This window comes from Aedes albopictus, chromosome 2 (genome assembly GCF_035046485.1).
Source record: "Aedes albopictus strain Foshan chromosome 2, AalbF5, whole genome shotgun sequence".
Classification (NCBI taxonomy): domain Eukaryota; kingdom Metazoa; phylum Arthropoda; class Insecta; order Diptera; family Culicidae; genus Aedes; species Aedes albopictus.
The window spans coordinates 100,576,496-100,592,327 of NC_085137.1; the positions used below are offsets into that span (position 1 = coordinate 100,576,496).

The 15,832-nt window shown below is 38.4% G+C and overlaps 1 protein-coding gene across 9 annotated transcripts in view; it reads left to right on the forward strand.

The window, feature by feature from the left end:
• Positions 1-15,832, forward strand: part of LOC109419762 (trafficking kinesin-binding protein milt) — a 278,035-nt gene that overhangs the window by 230,398 nt on the left and 31,805 nt on the right. Inside the window, exon 2 of one of the 9 annotated variants that reach the window (XM_062850142.1) lies at positions 3,401-3,937. The exons of 7 other annotated variants lie outside the window; for them this stretch is intronic. In XM_062850142.1, the coding sequence (XP_062706126.1) occupies positions 3,562-3,937 (376 nt within the window). In that variant the 5' untranslated portion in view covers positions 3,401-3,561. Of the gene's footprint in view, positions 1-3,400; positions 3,938-4,000; positions 4,223-15,832 lie in introns of those variants that run through there. One more of the 9 variants, XM_062850143.1, reaches the window with a different exon arrangement.

A 15,832-nucleotide genomic window follows, 5' to 3' on the forward strand; every position in this document is an offset into this window, starting at 1 on the left:
TTCTTATATTTCAATTCTTCTAGATGAGTTTATTTATCCTTCCGTAACCTTTTCATATGATCCTGAATAAGAATCATGAAGCTGTTCAAGAGCTCCTCTATTTCAAGAATAGATTATTTCAGAATCCCGTGCAATTTCTTTAAAGAATCCTGAGCGGATTAACTCAGAATCCTGAGAGGATTCTCTCCAGGATCCTGAGAGGATTCTCTTCAGAATCCTAAGAGAATCCATGCTGAGAATGCTGAGAACATTCACTTCAGAATCCTGAGAGGATTCCCTCCATAATCCTGACAGGATACCCTCCAGAGTCCTAAGAGGAATCCCTCCTGAATCCTGAGAGGATTCCCTCCAGAATCCTAAGAGGACGCTCTCCAGAATTCAGAAAGGATTCTCTCCAGAATTCGGAAAGGATTCTCTCCAGAATCCTGAGAGAATCCATGCTGAGACTGCTGAGAACATTCACTTCAGAATCCTGAGAGGATTCCCTCCATAATCCTGAGAGGATACCCTCCAGAGTCCTGAGAGGAATCCCTCCTGAATCCTGAGAGGATTCCCTCCAGAATCCTAAGAGGACGCTCTCCAGAATCCAGAAAGGATTCTCTCCAGAATTCGGAAAGGATTCTCTCCAGAATTCGGAAAGGATTCTCTCCAGAATTCTCTCATCAGAATCCTAAGAGGACACTCTCTAGAATCCGGAAAGGATTCTCTGCAGAATCCGGAAAGGATTCTCTCCAGAATCCGGAAAGGATTCTCTCCAGAATCCGGAAAGGATTCTCTCCAGAATCCGGAAAGGATTCTCTACAGAATCTGTAAAGGATTCTCTTCAGAATCCTGAGAGGATTCTCTTCAGAATCCTGAGGAATTCTCTTCAGAAGCTTGGAAGGATTCTCTCCAGAATCCTGAGAAAATTATCATCAGAATCCTAAGAGGATGCTCTCCAGAATCCGGAAAGGATTCTTTCCAGAATCCGAAAAGGATTCTCTCCAGAATCCGGAAAGTACTCTCTTCAGAATCCGGAAGGGATTCTCTCCAGAATCCGGAAAGGATTTTATCCAGAATCCGGAAAGGATTTTGTCCAGAATCCGGGAAGGATTCTCTCGGAATCCTAAGCAGGATTCTCTCAGAATCCTAAGCAGGATTCTCTCAGAATCCTAAGCAGGATTCTCCCAGAATCCTAAGCAGTATTCTCTCAGAATCCTAAGCAGAATTCTCTCAGAATCCTAAGCAGGATTCTCTCAGAATCCTAAGCAGGATTCTCTCAGAATCCTAAGCAGGATTCTCTCAGAATCCTAAGCAGGATTCTCTCAGAATCCTAAGCAGGATTCTCTCAGAATCCTAAGCAGGATTCTCTCAGAATCCTAAGCAGGATTCTCTCAGAATCCTAAGCAGGATTCTCTCAGAATCCTAAGCAGGATTCTCTCAGAATCCTAAGCAGGATTCTCTCAGAATCCTAAGCAGGATTCTCTCAGAATCCTAAGCAGGATTCTCCCAGAATCCTAAGCAGTATTCTCTCAGAATCCTAAGCAGAATTCTCTCAGAATCCTAAGCAGGATTCTCTCAGAATCCTAAGCAGGATTCTCTCAGAATCCTAAGCAGGATTCTCTCAGAATCCTAAGCAGGATTCTCTCAGAATCCTAAGCAGGATTCTCTCAGAATCCTAAGCAGGATTCTCTCAGAATCCTAAGCAGGATTCTCTCAGAATCCTAAGCAGGATTCTCTCAGAATCCTAAGCAGGATTCTCTCAGAATCCTAAGCAGGATTCTCTCAGAATCCTAAGCAGGATTCTCTCAGAATCCTAAGCAGGATTCTCTCAGAATCCTAAGCAGGATTCTCTCAGAATCCTAAGCAGGATTCTCTCAGAATCCTAAGCAGGATTCTCTCCAGAATCCTAAGCAGGATTCTCTCCAGAATCCTGAGTGGACTCTCAGGATTCTGAACGAGTCCTCTCAGAATTCTGAGCGATCCTCACAGGATTCTGAGCGAATCCTCTCTGAATTCTGAGTGAATCCTCTCAGAATTTTGAGCGTTGTCCTAGAAAAGACCAAACAGCAAGTTCTTTTTTGGGATCGAGTTAGAGATGGGCGAACCGTTCGCGAACGGTTCCGAAGAACTAGTTTTATGGCGAGAATGACTAAAATGTCGTTCGTTTGAAAAGAACGGTAGTTCTCCGTTCTCTAAAATCGAGAAAATTGAATGCCTCGCAGAACTGCTCATTCAGCTTTTCCAATGAACGAATATTGGGTTCAGAAAGAGCGAATGTTGGAAGTTATATCTCTGCCCAACCATCTTGCAAAATGGTACACTCATGGCATGCAGCCGATTAATACTTGGCAGAGTACGAAAAACGGATCACGCCGAAAAACGAACGCTTTGTTCTAAGCGGTGCATGTTGGTAACAAAGACGCTCCGCAACAAACGCATGTCAGGCGATGAGAGCAATAAAACAAACATCGCTTGCCGTGCGTGTGCCGATATTCCGGCTTTTCTGCTGAAATTTTCGACACACATTATCGAATTCATAAGCATTTGGACGAATTAAGACTCTTGCAAACCTCAGGCCGTTCGCAATGCTGTTTTATTTTGTATGGCGAGTTTTAAAAATTTTAAAACTCGCCATACAAAATAAAACAGCATTGCGAACGGTCTCAGAGTCGAGTTTTAGTTGTAAAACAATGCGAAAATCACGATGTGAATAGAACGAGACCAATATTCCAACCATTTTTGTTTCAAACAAACTCGGGAGCGATTTTGTCATTATTTGCTAACGAAAAAACAAAGCGTTGTTGCCTGTTTTTCGCTTGCGGTGCCATATTATGCGTACATTGATACTTGGTCAATGCAGAGTATCAAAAATCCTACATATTTTTGCGAAGACAGATTTGCTTTTTATGTACTCACGTAAATTTCACGACAACGTACAAACGTCGAACTTCGGTTCATAAAACAACCATAAAAACTAGTGAACGGAAGAACGGTTTAAAAGAACTAGTTATTTTGAAGGATCTGTTCAATTGAGAATGATTCTCTTGAAAGAACTGTTTTGCCCATCTCTAGATCGAGTTACACCTTTGATCACTTATTGAACAAAAAAAAAACTCTGAATGGTCGAACTTCTATCTAAATCTACATTTAATGAAAGGGAAATTGAAGGCTAACTAACCTACCTTGCCGCCACATCAGAAGGGTAAATCCATGCGAGGTCTACCCTTCAAGACCCGGTTCATCGCACTCGCTCTCGTCTTGTACCAGTTTCTCCTCGCCGTCGTGTTGTGCTAATACAGTGTGGTGTAGAATCCGTTGAAATAACCCATTTCCATTGCCTCACATTTTCCCGACCTCCTAGAAGCCAGTTAGTGACCAGTTTTTACGGTATTTAAATCGACGAATCAATTTAATTTAGGAAGTGACCACACGAAACGACAGTGACATGGTTGTGGAACTAATTTGAACAGCGCAGGTGATTTTGCCGATCTCAGAGTGAATTAATCGATTAGTCAACTATGAAGCATCTCAAACCTGTGCACTGAACAGAAAAATCAAGAACAGTCTTCCCCGTGCAAAATGCTAACCCGCGCCGTCAATGCGTTCCGCAAGCGACGGCCCCCAAATTCCGGCAATGGATCGGAACAGCACGAACTGCCCAGTGCCAGCGAAACGGACACCGAAACCGAGGACAGTGTCAGCTGTCGGTCGGAGCCGGTCACCCGCTTCGGCAAGCGAAGTGTTTCTGCCGATTTTCCCCATGAACCACCGGAACCGACACAGCAGCAGCAGCAGCAGTCCAGAACTCGTCGAAGGTTCCACTTCAGCGGGTCCAACAGTTCGGCCAGCAGTAGCGCATCGTGGCTTCGGTCCCGGTCCCAGTCCCGGACCCGGGATTTGGCTGGGTCGACGTCGACGGCGACGACAACGGCAGCGCTGGCAACCACCAACAGCAGTACGATAAGTAGCAATCACGATGATGAGTGTGCTGGTGGTGCCGTCGTTCTGGGTGTTGATTCGGGTGGTGGTAAGGGTTCGTCTTCGGTTAAACGGTTTACCTCCAAGTGCCGAAACAAATGCAAACGAGACCGCAAACGAGGTGACGGTACTGGTGTGGTTGCTGGTCTCGCTGGGGAAGGTGATGGGATTGATGCCGGCAACACCAGTAGCACCACAACGGCAATAAGTGTTTCTGCTGGGGCCAGTGGCGGTGGTGGAACTACAACTGCACGGAAAACAGGTGTGGATTGGTGTTTTAACAAACGTTTGGAGTGTTTATTACTGTATCGTCTTTGAGAATTGCTTTAATTGATATGTACATGTTTACTTCGGAGTAAAGTTGTGGCGAAATCGTTTACCGTTTAACTAATTTGTTATTAAATAAGTTTATCTTCTTCCCTTTGTTACTTGTTTTCTATAAATGCTTTTTTATCTTCTCTGTTAAATATAACTTGTGGATTTCGATTCAGCTTAGTATTCAGATGCATAATATCCAGCATCCTTGGTATCTCCGACTTGTATTGTGTAGCTTTCATTATTTCTCTTGTCCCTTTCAAGTATAAGTAGAAATACTTATTTATTTAAGGGCCGCTAAAAATTTCTTGAGCATAAGCCATCTACATGCATAACTTGAGAGTATCCGAGAACTCTTTGGAGTATAGACCATCGGATCTACATTGTAGATTCTACATGCATAATCAGTGATCCACTAGAGTGTTATGATTGAAATTCATGCTTAAACAGCATCAAACAATTGTATGTTGCAAGAAGTGAGTTCAATCTCTGTTTGAGGATTTCCAAGATCTCTCCTGAGTATAGATCATCGGAATCAATCTGGAGTATCTTGAAACTCGGATGAAACCACCTGAAACTCCCCAGAAACGCCTTAAAACATTTCGAAATGTTTCTGAAACCACTCTGAAGCTCTATTTAGAAAAGCTTTCTGAAACTTCTTTAAACGTCACGAAATACCCTGAAACACATTGAAATACCTTGGAACGTTTTGAAATGCATTAAAACGCCTCTAGATCTCCCCCTTGAATCCCACGTAGCTCACCTGCGAGCCTTTGAAGACCCTTAAAACCATTTTGAAACTTCCAGCAACGCCTTGAAATGCTTCTAACACTTCTGAAGCCTTCCTGAGAACTTATGAAATCCATCTGAAATCTCCTGGCACGCCCTTGGAATGCCTTTGAAACTTCTCAAAACCTCCTCTTAAAGCCTATGAAGCCTCCTAAAATCCCTGAAACACTATGGCACGTTTTAAAATGCATTAAAATGCCTTTGAAGCGCCATGGAGTTACCCTGAGAGTCTGTAAAACTCTTTGAAACACCTCTGTAACCTACTGAAGCGCCTTCCCAAGTAACGCAGAAAACATTTTTGAGAATAAACTTAAAAAAGACGTTGTAGTATAGTACTATAATCGTATTTGTACACATATTATGTTGAAATCATGTTTTAACTGTGTTTGACAATAACAAGTTACTGAAAAATGTTATCATCCTCACTAAAAGTTAAAATAACGTAAATTTAACGTTGGTTACACAAGATATTTGTATCATCGGCTTCCTTTAATTGAAGATGTTTTGTATAACATCAGCAGCACATAGTTATAACTTTTGAGCTCAAACATGTTATAAAAACGTTGTTTTTACGTACTAAATACGTTAATGCACAACATTATCAGTTTGCTATCTCTTCTCACTGATTTGATAATTATTAAGAAACATCTCTTTCACTAAAAAATACAAGGCAATCCAAATACGATAGTAACTTTAATTTTATGGTTTGTGGTTTGATCCCGCTACAAGTATGCTAAACGGGGTAACTAATGGGTATGTTAATAGTCTTTAAAAAAACTTGGCGCAGACCAATCAGCAGATCACAGTCACTATGGCTCGAAAGATGAACGCCACCATTCAACTTTATTTACATGGCATGCCTCCCGTCACCTAAAAATCACTGGAGATACTTACCTGGCGGCTAAATCTCACTTACTAGCACAATTTTTACACTATTTTTTATCCCGTGAAACATTCGAAAACAATTAATTGGTATTCGTTCTAGGAAACGTACTCCAACTTTGTTATTGTTATACCTAGGTTCAAAACAGGTCACCCAAAACCAAAAATGACATCGTCGTTGCTATTGAGTAGTAAATGTTCAAAATACGTTGCTATGATGTTTTTTCAATGTATTTCATTCGATTTAAGTGGTATTCGACAAACATGTTATTGAGATGTATAACAGTCGTAATTTAAACGTATTTATAAAATTTTGAGCTCTTCCGTATATCAGGCCAGACCAATTACAGTGCCTGCTAAAAAGTGTCACACTACCATTTTTATATATACATAGCCGTTAGTTCATCTACTGATGTTTCTGCCAATAATTATCCATCTGGAACAGTTTAAATATGTAATGAAATAATATAATTTCCTTATTGATAACGAAGACAAATTCTACAGTCTATAAGAACATCATTAATACATCATAATTGAAAATAACATCCCAAAACATTCTGACGGTACTTTGTCAAGAAGCCACCATGTTGCATGTCTGAAAATTTGTTTGAAAATCTCTTACAAACCACAGAAATGTCAAAAAACTTCCCTTCTTATTTCTTTCCGATGGAAAGCGAATGAATTTATTAAGAGGAAAAGTGCTTATTTCACCATAAATTTTGAACGGCACATGAAATTAAGTCATAGTGCCCAAACATCGAGATGGTAAACGATATGTAAGACCTGAAAATTATTTTGAGCCATCACTAAATACTGCATTTATAATAGATGCCATATTTATTTGCTGTGCGTGGTTGATGAATATTAATTTCGTGCCAGCAAAAAGTAAGTTGTTATGATGTTGCTGAGAACATATTCAATACATAATTTTATGTTACAAGAATGTATTGAAAAACATCTTCAGTAACATCAAAGATGTTTTATAAGCCGCCATTTTTTGCGCTTTTTCGGTTATATAAGTGTATGAAAATACGTTTCCCATATTTGAAACAAAACATGGACGTTTGTATGAAACATGTATTATATACAGTATTATAACATATTGTGTTACTTGGGTTAAAACATCTTTTTTTACATTTGAAATACAGGGGATAAACAAAATGATCGGGACAGGCAAAATTATCACTTTCCAAAAAATGTTCAATGAGCTGTAATTTTTTGAAGTATGCATCAAATATTCTCAAATTTTCACTGTGAGTTGATCAACTAATTGTGTATCAGTGGTCAAAATTCGAAAAAGATCGAACGATTCTGCACAAAGTTATAAAGATTCTGGAAGAAGGTATAATTATCCGATAGCCAACTTTGAGCTGTTATATCTTCGGATTCAATGCGCCGAATCTAATGAAATTTTGAACATTTATTACTTATATGAGCCCGCTCTGAAAAACGTTTGACTAAACTTAAAATTATTAACAAGAGGAAAAATTATAGCGATTTCATTTATTTTATGATTTTTAAGTAAATTGATCTATTTTTAATATGTATCCCATTACTTTTTCAATTTACTGCTGACAAGGATGGTAACAATTCTTCAAAACATATTTTTATTCAAGTCAATTAGAGGGAATTTATATGAACTATAATTAGCACCTTGAATTTTGAAACGATGTTGAAGTTTTGAATTATTTGGTGTTTTATCTGAAAAATAAACCAATCGTCATCATTTTCTTCCGTGTTAAGAATTTTAAGTAAGTTGATAGGGTAAAAAGTGAAAGCAGCGCAGCGGCAGCCAGTTGGATATAACGGAATTAGAATAGAATACTTTTAGGCGCTGTACAAATTGTAAGTACAGCTTCTATTTGGAATCGCTCACGCAGTGGCCTAGTGGACAAAAGAGCTGTAAATTAGGTTAAATGATTGAAGAATAAAAAAAATTAAGTTAAGTCAAAAGTTTTTCGTAGCTCATTACAAAAGTCATTAATGGTCAAAATTTCATTGCATTCGGTTCATTGAATCCGGAGATATAACAGCTCAAAGTTTGCTATCGGCTAATTATACCTTTTTCTAAACTCGTTATAACTTCGTGCAGAATAGCCCGCTTTTTCCAAATTGTGACCACTGGTACACAACTAGTTGAATCACTTAAAGTGAAAATTTGAGAATATTTGAAGCACATTTCGAAAAGTTACAGCTTGTTGAACATTTTTTTAGAAAGTGAAAATTTTGCCTGTCCCGATCATTTTGTCTATCCCCTGTATGTATACTGAAATGCATGTAAAAGCCCCTGAAGTTGGCCTGAGAGTTTTCAAAGGCACCTAAACCCCATCTGAAACCTCCTGAAATGCCATGAATAAATCGCCTCTAAAACCCCCATTCAGCTCACCTGAGAGCCTGTGAAGCCCTTCAAAACTCCACTTTAACGTCCTGAAACGATTTTAAACGTCTTAAAACGCTTCTGAAGGCCTTGAACTCCCCCGGGAGTTCCTCTGAAACTTCTTGAATCGCCTTTGAAAACCACCCTGAGTGCCCCTTAACGTTTATCTGAAAGCCTTTGAAGCCTACTGAAACCTCCAAAACCTCCTGAACACCTTAAAACTCCTGTGAACTTGCTTCCACCGGAAACTTCTTTTAAAGGCCTTTGAAACCCCACATGACTTCATGTGAACTCCTTTGCAACCTTAAAATCCATTTATCAAAAACGCTATCATTTAGGCAGAGCCGGATTAAGGGTTCACAAAAAAAAATGTGTGCAAGAAACTTCTCTTGATTTGATTTAATGTCATTAGACCTTCAAGTAACTATGTCTACTGGCAAGATGTATGTGATATGTTGTGATTATTTTTAGCAAGACTGCAACGCAACTACCTATTTATCCAGCTATTCCTGAAATTTTATATTTTCGCCATAAATAAATAATATTTATTTTTATTTGTGCAATTGCGCAAGATAAACAACCGGAAATTCTAAAGAAAATCTTCGACTGAATTCTAAACATACTTTGAAACTATAAACGAAAGAGTCAAAAAGTTCCTGCTGAAATTGTTAGTTTTTTTTCTTTTTTGAAATGGTTTTTGAAAACATTTTGAAGAATTTCCACAGAGCTCTTAGAAAAATTAAAGGATTTGTTTTTTATTTATTGTTTGGAGCTACACTTTAAGGCAGATTATTTTGAAGAATTTCAGTCCGAATTTCTTGAGTCGAGAGATTTGCTTTCTGAGATTAGCATGTATCCTTGGCGTACGCCTGATAAAATCCATATATTCCTTTAGCAAATTGCAGAAGAAATCTTCTGAGCATTTGTCAGAGTTTTCCGCTAACGATTTTTGGATTCAATAGGAAATTCTATTGGAAATTAAATCCGAAACTGCATCAGGAACTTATCATGGATTTCCGCTAAAATTTCTTCAGCATTTTCTGTTAGAATTTCAAAATTATGTTGAAAATTCTTTTAGGAGGTCGTCAGAACCCTAGCAGTCCGTTAGAACAAGTATCTGTTAAGTTTTCATTCTTTCTGGCGATCAACCAGCAACTTCTCCAGATATTGCAGCAGGGGTTCCCTAGAAATTCTCTTTGGATTTCATAAAAACGACACCGCTGATTGCGCTACAAATTATACCAGAAATTTCTCGAAAATTTCGAAAACTCTGGCATGAATTTCACCTAAATCTGGGATCTAATGCTGCGAGCATACTTTCGAAAAGCATTTTTTACTTTATACAAGTTTATTTTTCATAATTTTCACGCTATAATTTCAAATCTGTTATGCAGAAATATAGAGGACATCAACATTTTTCCTAGCTCTGCTTATTGTTTTAGTTTCTAATTCTTCCACAACTACATTGATACCTTATTTGATACAGTTTTGTAAGAATGATTGATATTATTTTAGATTTAAGTTTAGTTTTAAGAAATTTCTAAATTTCAGAACTATAATAAAAATTTAAGAAAAGTTCGTTAGCCAAGTTTTTGCATAAAAAACAGGGGAAATTCCATCAGGACTATAGAATCTTTGTAGTCATCTAAATCTTTTGGAGTTTCCAAAATGTCCTGCCTTTTTGTAGCATCTCGATTTCTTAAAAAATGAGGCTCTGCCAAGGCAACTTTTTAAAAAATGATAAAATTCATGAACAAAAAATCTAAAAAAAATATGGTAATATTGTTTAAATTTCTGATTTTTTTCCGATAAATGCAGAAAATGGAAATAGTATTTTTGAAAAATAGATTTTTGAGAACTTTCATGAAAAATGATTATTGTTTTTCATCGCTCTGGCAGAATATCTGAATGTTTTTTAAGAAAAAAAAAAACGCAATGTTCTATTCAAAAATACTTTGAACATGCATAATTCTCATGTTGGGGTTGTGAATTTTCGATCATTGATGTTTTTTGGATAGCCAAATCAAATGCACCGTAGAATTTTCTCAATTCGATTGGGGGTTGACTTGGGTTTTGACGTAATTAAAGAAATCCTTTGGACAGTAGGGTCTGGGACCATTTGGGCAGGAGCACCTATTTTGGGCACTTGCTGCTATAACTCAGTCATTTTTCAACCGATTGACTTGATTTTTCAGACACGATGAGCTAGGTACAGTATCTAGCCATGTACAAAAATTCAAGTCAATCGGTTTTAAATTGACTGAGTTGTAGCAGCAAGTGCCCAAAATAGGTGCTCCTGCCCAAATGGTCCCAGACCCTATTTTATTTTTAGTTTGTTTTGTTATATTGATGAATATTATACTTCGTGTGCATTACCTATGGCTATGACCAAATTCAATTCATTTGAAATGTCCAACTCATTTGCTAAGTATTTTTCGTTATTATTTTTCTTGTATTTTTTGGTACTGTTTTCTGTTAACGCAGTGGTTTCCAAACTTTTTTGCTTTTTGCCCTACGGGATTTTCTAAATTGTCGTGGCGCAATAGCACCTTTTTACAACAAATTTTCATCAAGTTGAATTCGTGAACATCCAGTTTAAAAATTTTAATACATACATAACCGTGAAATTTTTTCAATGCTATACTTGTCTAGATTCCTAGGGAAATTTTGTTTTCCTAAAAGTAAATTTTGATGAAAAACTGTCAAAGGATTTCAAAACTTGCTGAAGACAGTTTTATGATTTTTTTGATAATCATGTCAAAAACAGTATTTTAGATATTCTAAAACTTTAAGCACAGTCAAACAGGCGTCTCATCCAATTCACCTCCCATCGTCTCTTTTTTTAACGGTTAGTTCTAATCTTCTGTAATTGTAGTTCGCGAATCACTCGCTCGCGGCTCTTGGATCATTTTTGCTCATGTTCGACGTTTGCTCACGACCGACAACCATTTCACTGTTGCAAAATATTTACTTCCAAAATGCTTAACATTGAGCGATTATGTTTTCGAACGATGATTTCAATCGCATTTTTTTTTCCTCATAAAAATACAAAAATGTCAGTGTGGTGGTAATCCACGTTTTAAGTTTTATTTCTGTTTGCTCATTTTTTATGTCTTTTGAACCAAATTCGACATTTTGTATTTCTTCGACGTCTTCTTTTCTTTTGTCGAATTTCCTGTGCCATTAGGCTGAGTCAACGAGCACTCGTCCCGAAATTCGTCCCCGCCTTATTTGCGACAAGATGTTGTAGACTTTATTGACAGTAATGCCGCAGCTTCGTAGCCGTGAGGATCATTCGCTTGGTTATGGGTGCAATTCCCAGCCACGCCTCCAAAAACTTTTCGGCAAAAAGATAAAAACTCACACATAAGGGCAAAAGTGTCATACATAAAGATAAAAACAATACGCTGCGAAATTGAGAAATTACCAAGCAGATTGCCCTGGAGTTTTCCAGTGGGCTGCCCGTTGCTAAACACTTAATGCTATACGAGCCATACGACATCAAAACAAATAATTAAATAATTTTCTTATTATGTTGATCCAATTTCCCTTTTACCCAATCTCATCCATAATCGAGCTTCAAGACAGCTCCATTTCCTACATTCCGTGAGGCTTTTACGTAATGACCTAATTAGCTGATCAGAGGCGCCCTTCCCCAACTGTTACAGCCATACAGCCGAAAAGGCTTCGGGGCTATAGGAACCCCTGACAACGCTGTCGCCGGCACACGCTATGTCTGAACCAGCAGATTATAAAAATTGAATGTACATCGGGTTTCTCTTCACCAAACATCACTATTCGAGCTATATTTTCATTTGCAGGAGGTTTTAAAATATTCTATCGGTGAAAATTTTTCCATACATTTTGTATGGGAGAGAAATTGGCCGAAATGAGAATTTCATGCAAATTTGTATGAAAAACAGCTAAAAAGATGAAAAAATCAAAATTTCCCCGATGAAATATTTTGAAACTTTCTGCATATGATAATATAGCATGAAATCTGACATTCTGTGGAAAGAAACCCGATGTACATTCAATTCTTATAATCTGCTAGTTCAGACATGGCGTGCGGCACCAACGACAAGTGGCATTTGTGCAAGACTACGGCTCTCCTAAAGTAGTCACGAAAAGTTCTTGTACCTAGTTCCCGCGGGTCGTGCCCGTCTCATTAATAACGAGAAGTGCAAAATTGTCGACACCCCATAAACTTTGTCAGACCCCAGCAGAGGTGCTGCGGATGAGTAGCGGTCTTAAGCCAAATATTTGCACAATTTTCCATCTCATCGTGGCAGCAACCAGCAGCGGAGGCTACCGAGAATCGTGCGCGGAATTCGGTTTTTTCGTCCAATCTTATGCAATGGAGCGCGCCTCCGAGCTGTCGCATCGCTTGGGTCTACTTGAGAGTCCCTTTCAACAATTGCCCGTCCCACAACGAAGCGATGTAGTTTTTCTTTACCGCTCCACTTATTTGCCAGATTAAATTGATTGTTTATGAATGCTGGCAGCGCCCGCGCTGCGAAGATGAGAAACTATCCGGGGTGCGGGTGAGGAAACTCGCGGTACGCCTCCGCGCAGAGGCGCCGATTGCGGGCGCAAAATTGGTCGTAAGTGAGCCAGAGCACAACACGAGAAACGTGAGAACCGTGCAAACTGGCAGACCTATTGGCGGCGACGACGCGACGCGACGCTGCGGTTGGTGTCCGTCCAATATTTGGAGCATTTTTGAACGGTTGGTCGATATTGGAAGAGCTCATAGCTACCACCGATGGGAAAAGGTTACATAAGACTGTTGGTACTCAACAGCTCTCAGTGATCAACTCCTCTGCTGGTGGAAAGAGGCTCATGTGTGTTTGTTGTGTTCGGCTACTTATTTAAGTTAATTCGAAAGTAATTTCGTGTTTAAAAGCTTTGCCAGGCAGTCACCGGGAAGATGGGAGCTTGGACTCAGAGGCTTCTTCAGTTTACGCATCACGAACCGCTAAGATTGGCCACTTTATGACTCGGTTTTCATGTGAACATTGCACACGTCTGGGCTTAAGTCACATCCAACAAAGATAATGCAACAAGAAAAGTGCAGTCAGTCAGTACAGTTCTGTGTAAAGAATGTGCTGCATCGGTTTACCGGTATAATTGTGATGGAACCATAGAGGTTGGAATGCATGTCCCAGAAAACTAGGTCATATATTATTCCGAGGAAATTGGATGTGACATATCCGCCTAAGGTCGGAACATCCAGCACACACATGTGGAGACTTCAATCCGAAATATAACGGTACGAAGCTAGAAAAGGTTATGCGAAGCCAAATTACTTTGTTTTTGAAAAGGTGGAATGAGCTCTTCAGATTTTTTTAATATATCTATGAGAGAATCTATATAAATAAAAATGAAATGAAGTTTGTTTGTCAGGATTTGTCTGGGTCAACTGATCCATATAAGGTACACCGGGGCAAGTGGGACCTAAAAAAATGCTAGTTTGGTTTTGTCAAGCCAACAAATTCTAAACACAAATAATTTTATAATTCCAATGGTTCTAAAAGACATTGTTGGTATATTTCTTCTTAGTAATGGGCAATAAAACTGTTTCAAAATTTTTAAATTCTGTATATTATGCATATTATGAAAAATGGAACAGATCTTCATTCACACCGTATCACGGGGCAAGTGGGACCTATTCGGATTTTTTTGTAATAATGGCTTAATATAGTTGCTGCATATATGTAAGGTAGCATAAATTATAAATATGTTATGCGAATAACTATGTTTAGCGATTTAAGTTGGAAAAGTTTTGAGGTATGGTGCATAAATTACGTAACACATATAATAACGAATCACTGAGAAAAAAAAAGAATTAATTCTAACAGCTCGTGCAAAATAAATTGATTTTATTTATACAAAAAGCGCCCTAACGTTAAATGCCGAAAGGTTTCCAAACTTACTTTTCATATTACGTAGTTGATGAGTCTCGCTAAAAGGTTTTTCAACATTTACAGATGTTATGTTTTCCCTTACATAATATTACGATCATTAAATAAAGATTTTTAAATCTTAAACTCCGAATAAGCCGTTTTTCATTTTTTTGATACTTTATGGCCGGTTCCTTAACATTCAGAAAAACTCGTTATGCAGCGAAAATCGAAAAAAATAATAGAATTTGCTTGAACTAAAATATGAAAAAAATAGAAAATTTAGAAAAAAAAAATGTTCTATCAAAGACTTCACCATTTTAAACAATAGCTTCATCATCAGAATAGAAGTAATTAAGTATAATTCAACGATTGATTACTTAAGGCGCCGATTTTTACTTCACTTTCGACTTAGGCTGAAGAAAGCGAGCTCAAACTATGAAATTGTGTTTGTTTACTCTCATAGGTCTCACTTGCCCCAGATGCTGAAATGTACTGGGGTAAGTGAGAGCAGTCAACAAAAGGTAATAAATGAAAATGAATTTCAGTTTTTTCGCTTAAAATAATTTGCAAGCACTTCAAATATTATCCTAATCTAATCTAATCTAATCTAATACAAACGCAGCCAGTACGAGAAAGCATCCTGGAAAGTAATCAGGTTAGATTAGACCCAATTACTTTTCTTGTCAATATTGAGGCTTGCAGCATATCAATAATATGGTGCAAGCGTCAAAGCAGCCAGGCCTATTGCGTTGTATTTACCGTGAAGATGATTCTTCGAATTGTCTCGAGTTTAAACGATTGTTTTCCGTCGAAGCAATTTTAGAATCTGCAGGGGAGGAGGGATGCGTGGATATACCGTACCAAACGCTCCAAATATGTGTTAAATATGGTTGAGAAATATAGGCATATGTAAATAATGATACTGAATGATATATGGTGAATATTGGAAAGCTCTCACCCATTTAGCTTGTGCGGTCCGAAGCTATTCTTGATGATCCCCGTGATTCTGAATTTCCCATCTGCGTCTGCCGAACATTTGGTAGCGGTAGAGGCACACGATAATACGCACGATAATCGCGAGAACAACGAAGAGTTTCGGCACTTTTGGCTTTTCCCGGTCCCGAAATAATCGAAAACGAAACTATTGTACTCTTCGGAACACGTAGTACGAGCTGTCACGCCACGAGCGGAATCGCGGAAGAAGTGTATCGGAGAAAACTTTTTATTAGCGCACACTTTCATTATCGCAATCAATTCCTTTAGCACTTTCTACCTTAAAACAGTGACTGGTGTCGATATTTTCAAAACTTGAGGCGTATCACCCGCCGTATCACTCACAAATCTTCTCAAAATCAATCATTCACACATTCTCACCCGCGGAAGAGCCATCCGGATGGCGTAGCACCGGCCAAATCGTCAGCGGAATCGCGAAAAAAAAAACTTTTGAGCGCGAACGAAACCACGACAAGCAGAGCAAAACACGTCTGCGCGCGGCAACGCCTACTGCGCTTTTTCGCAAGCACTCCAAATATTATCCTGAAACTGAAAAAGTTTTACTTTATTTGTTATTCTTTTTTTAAACAACGAATGTAGTAGAGTACGT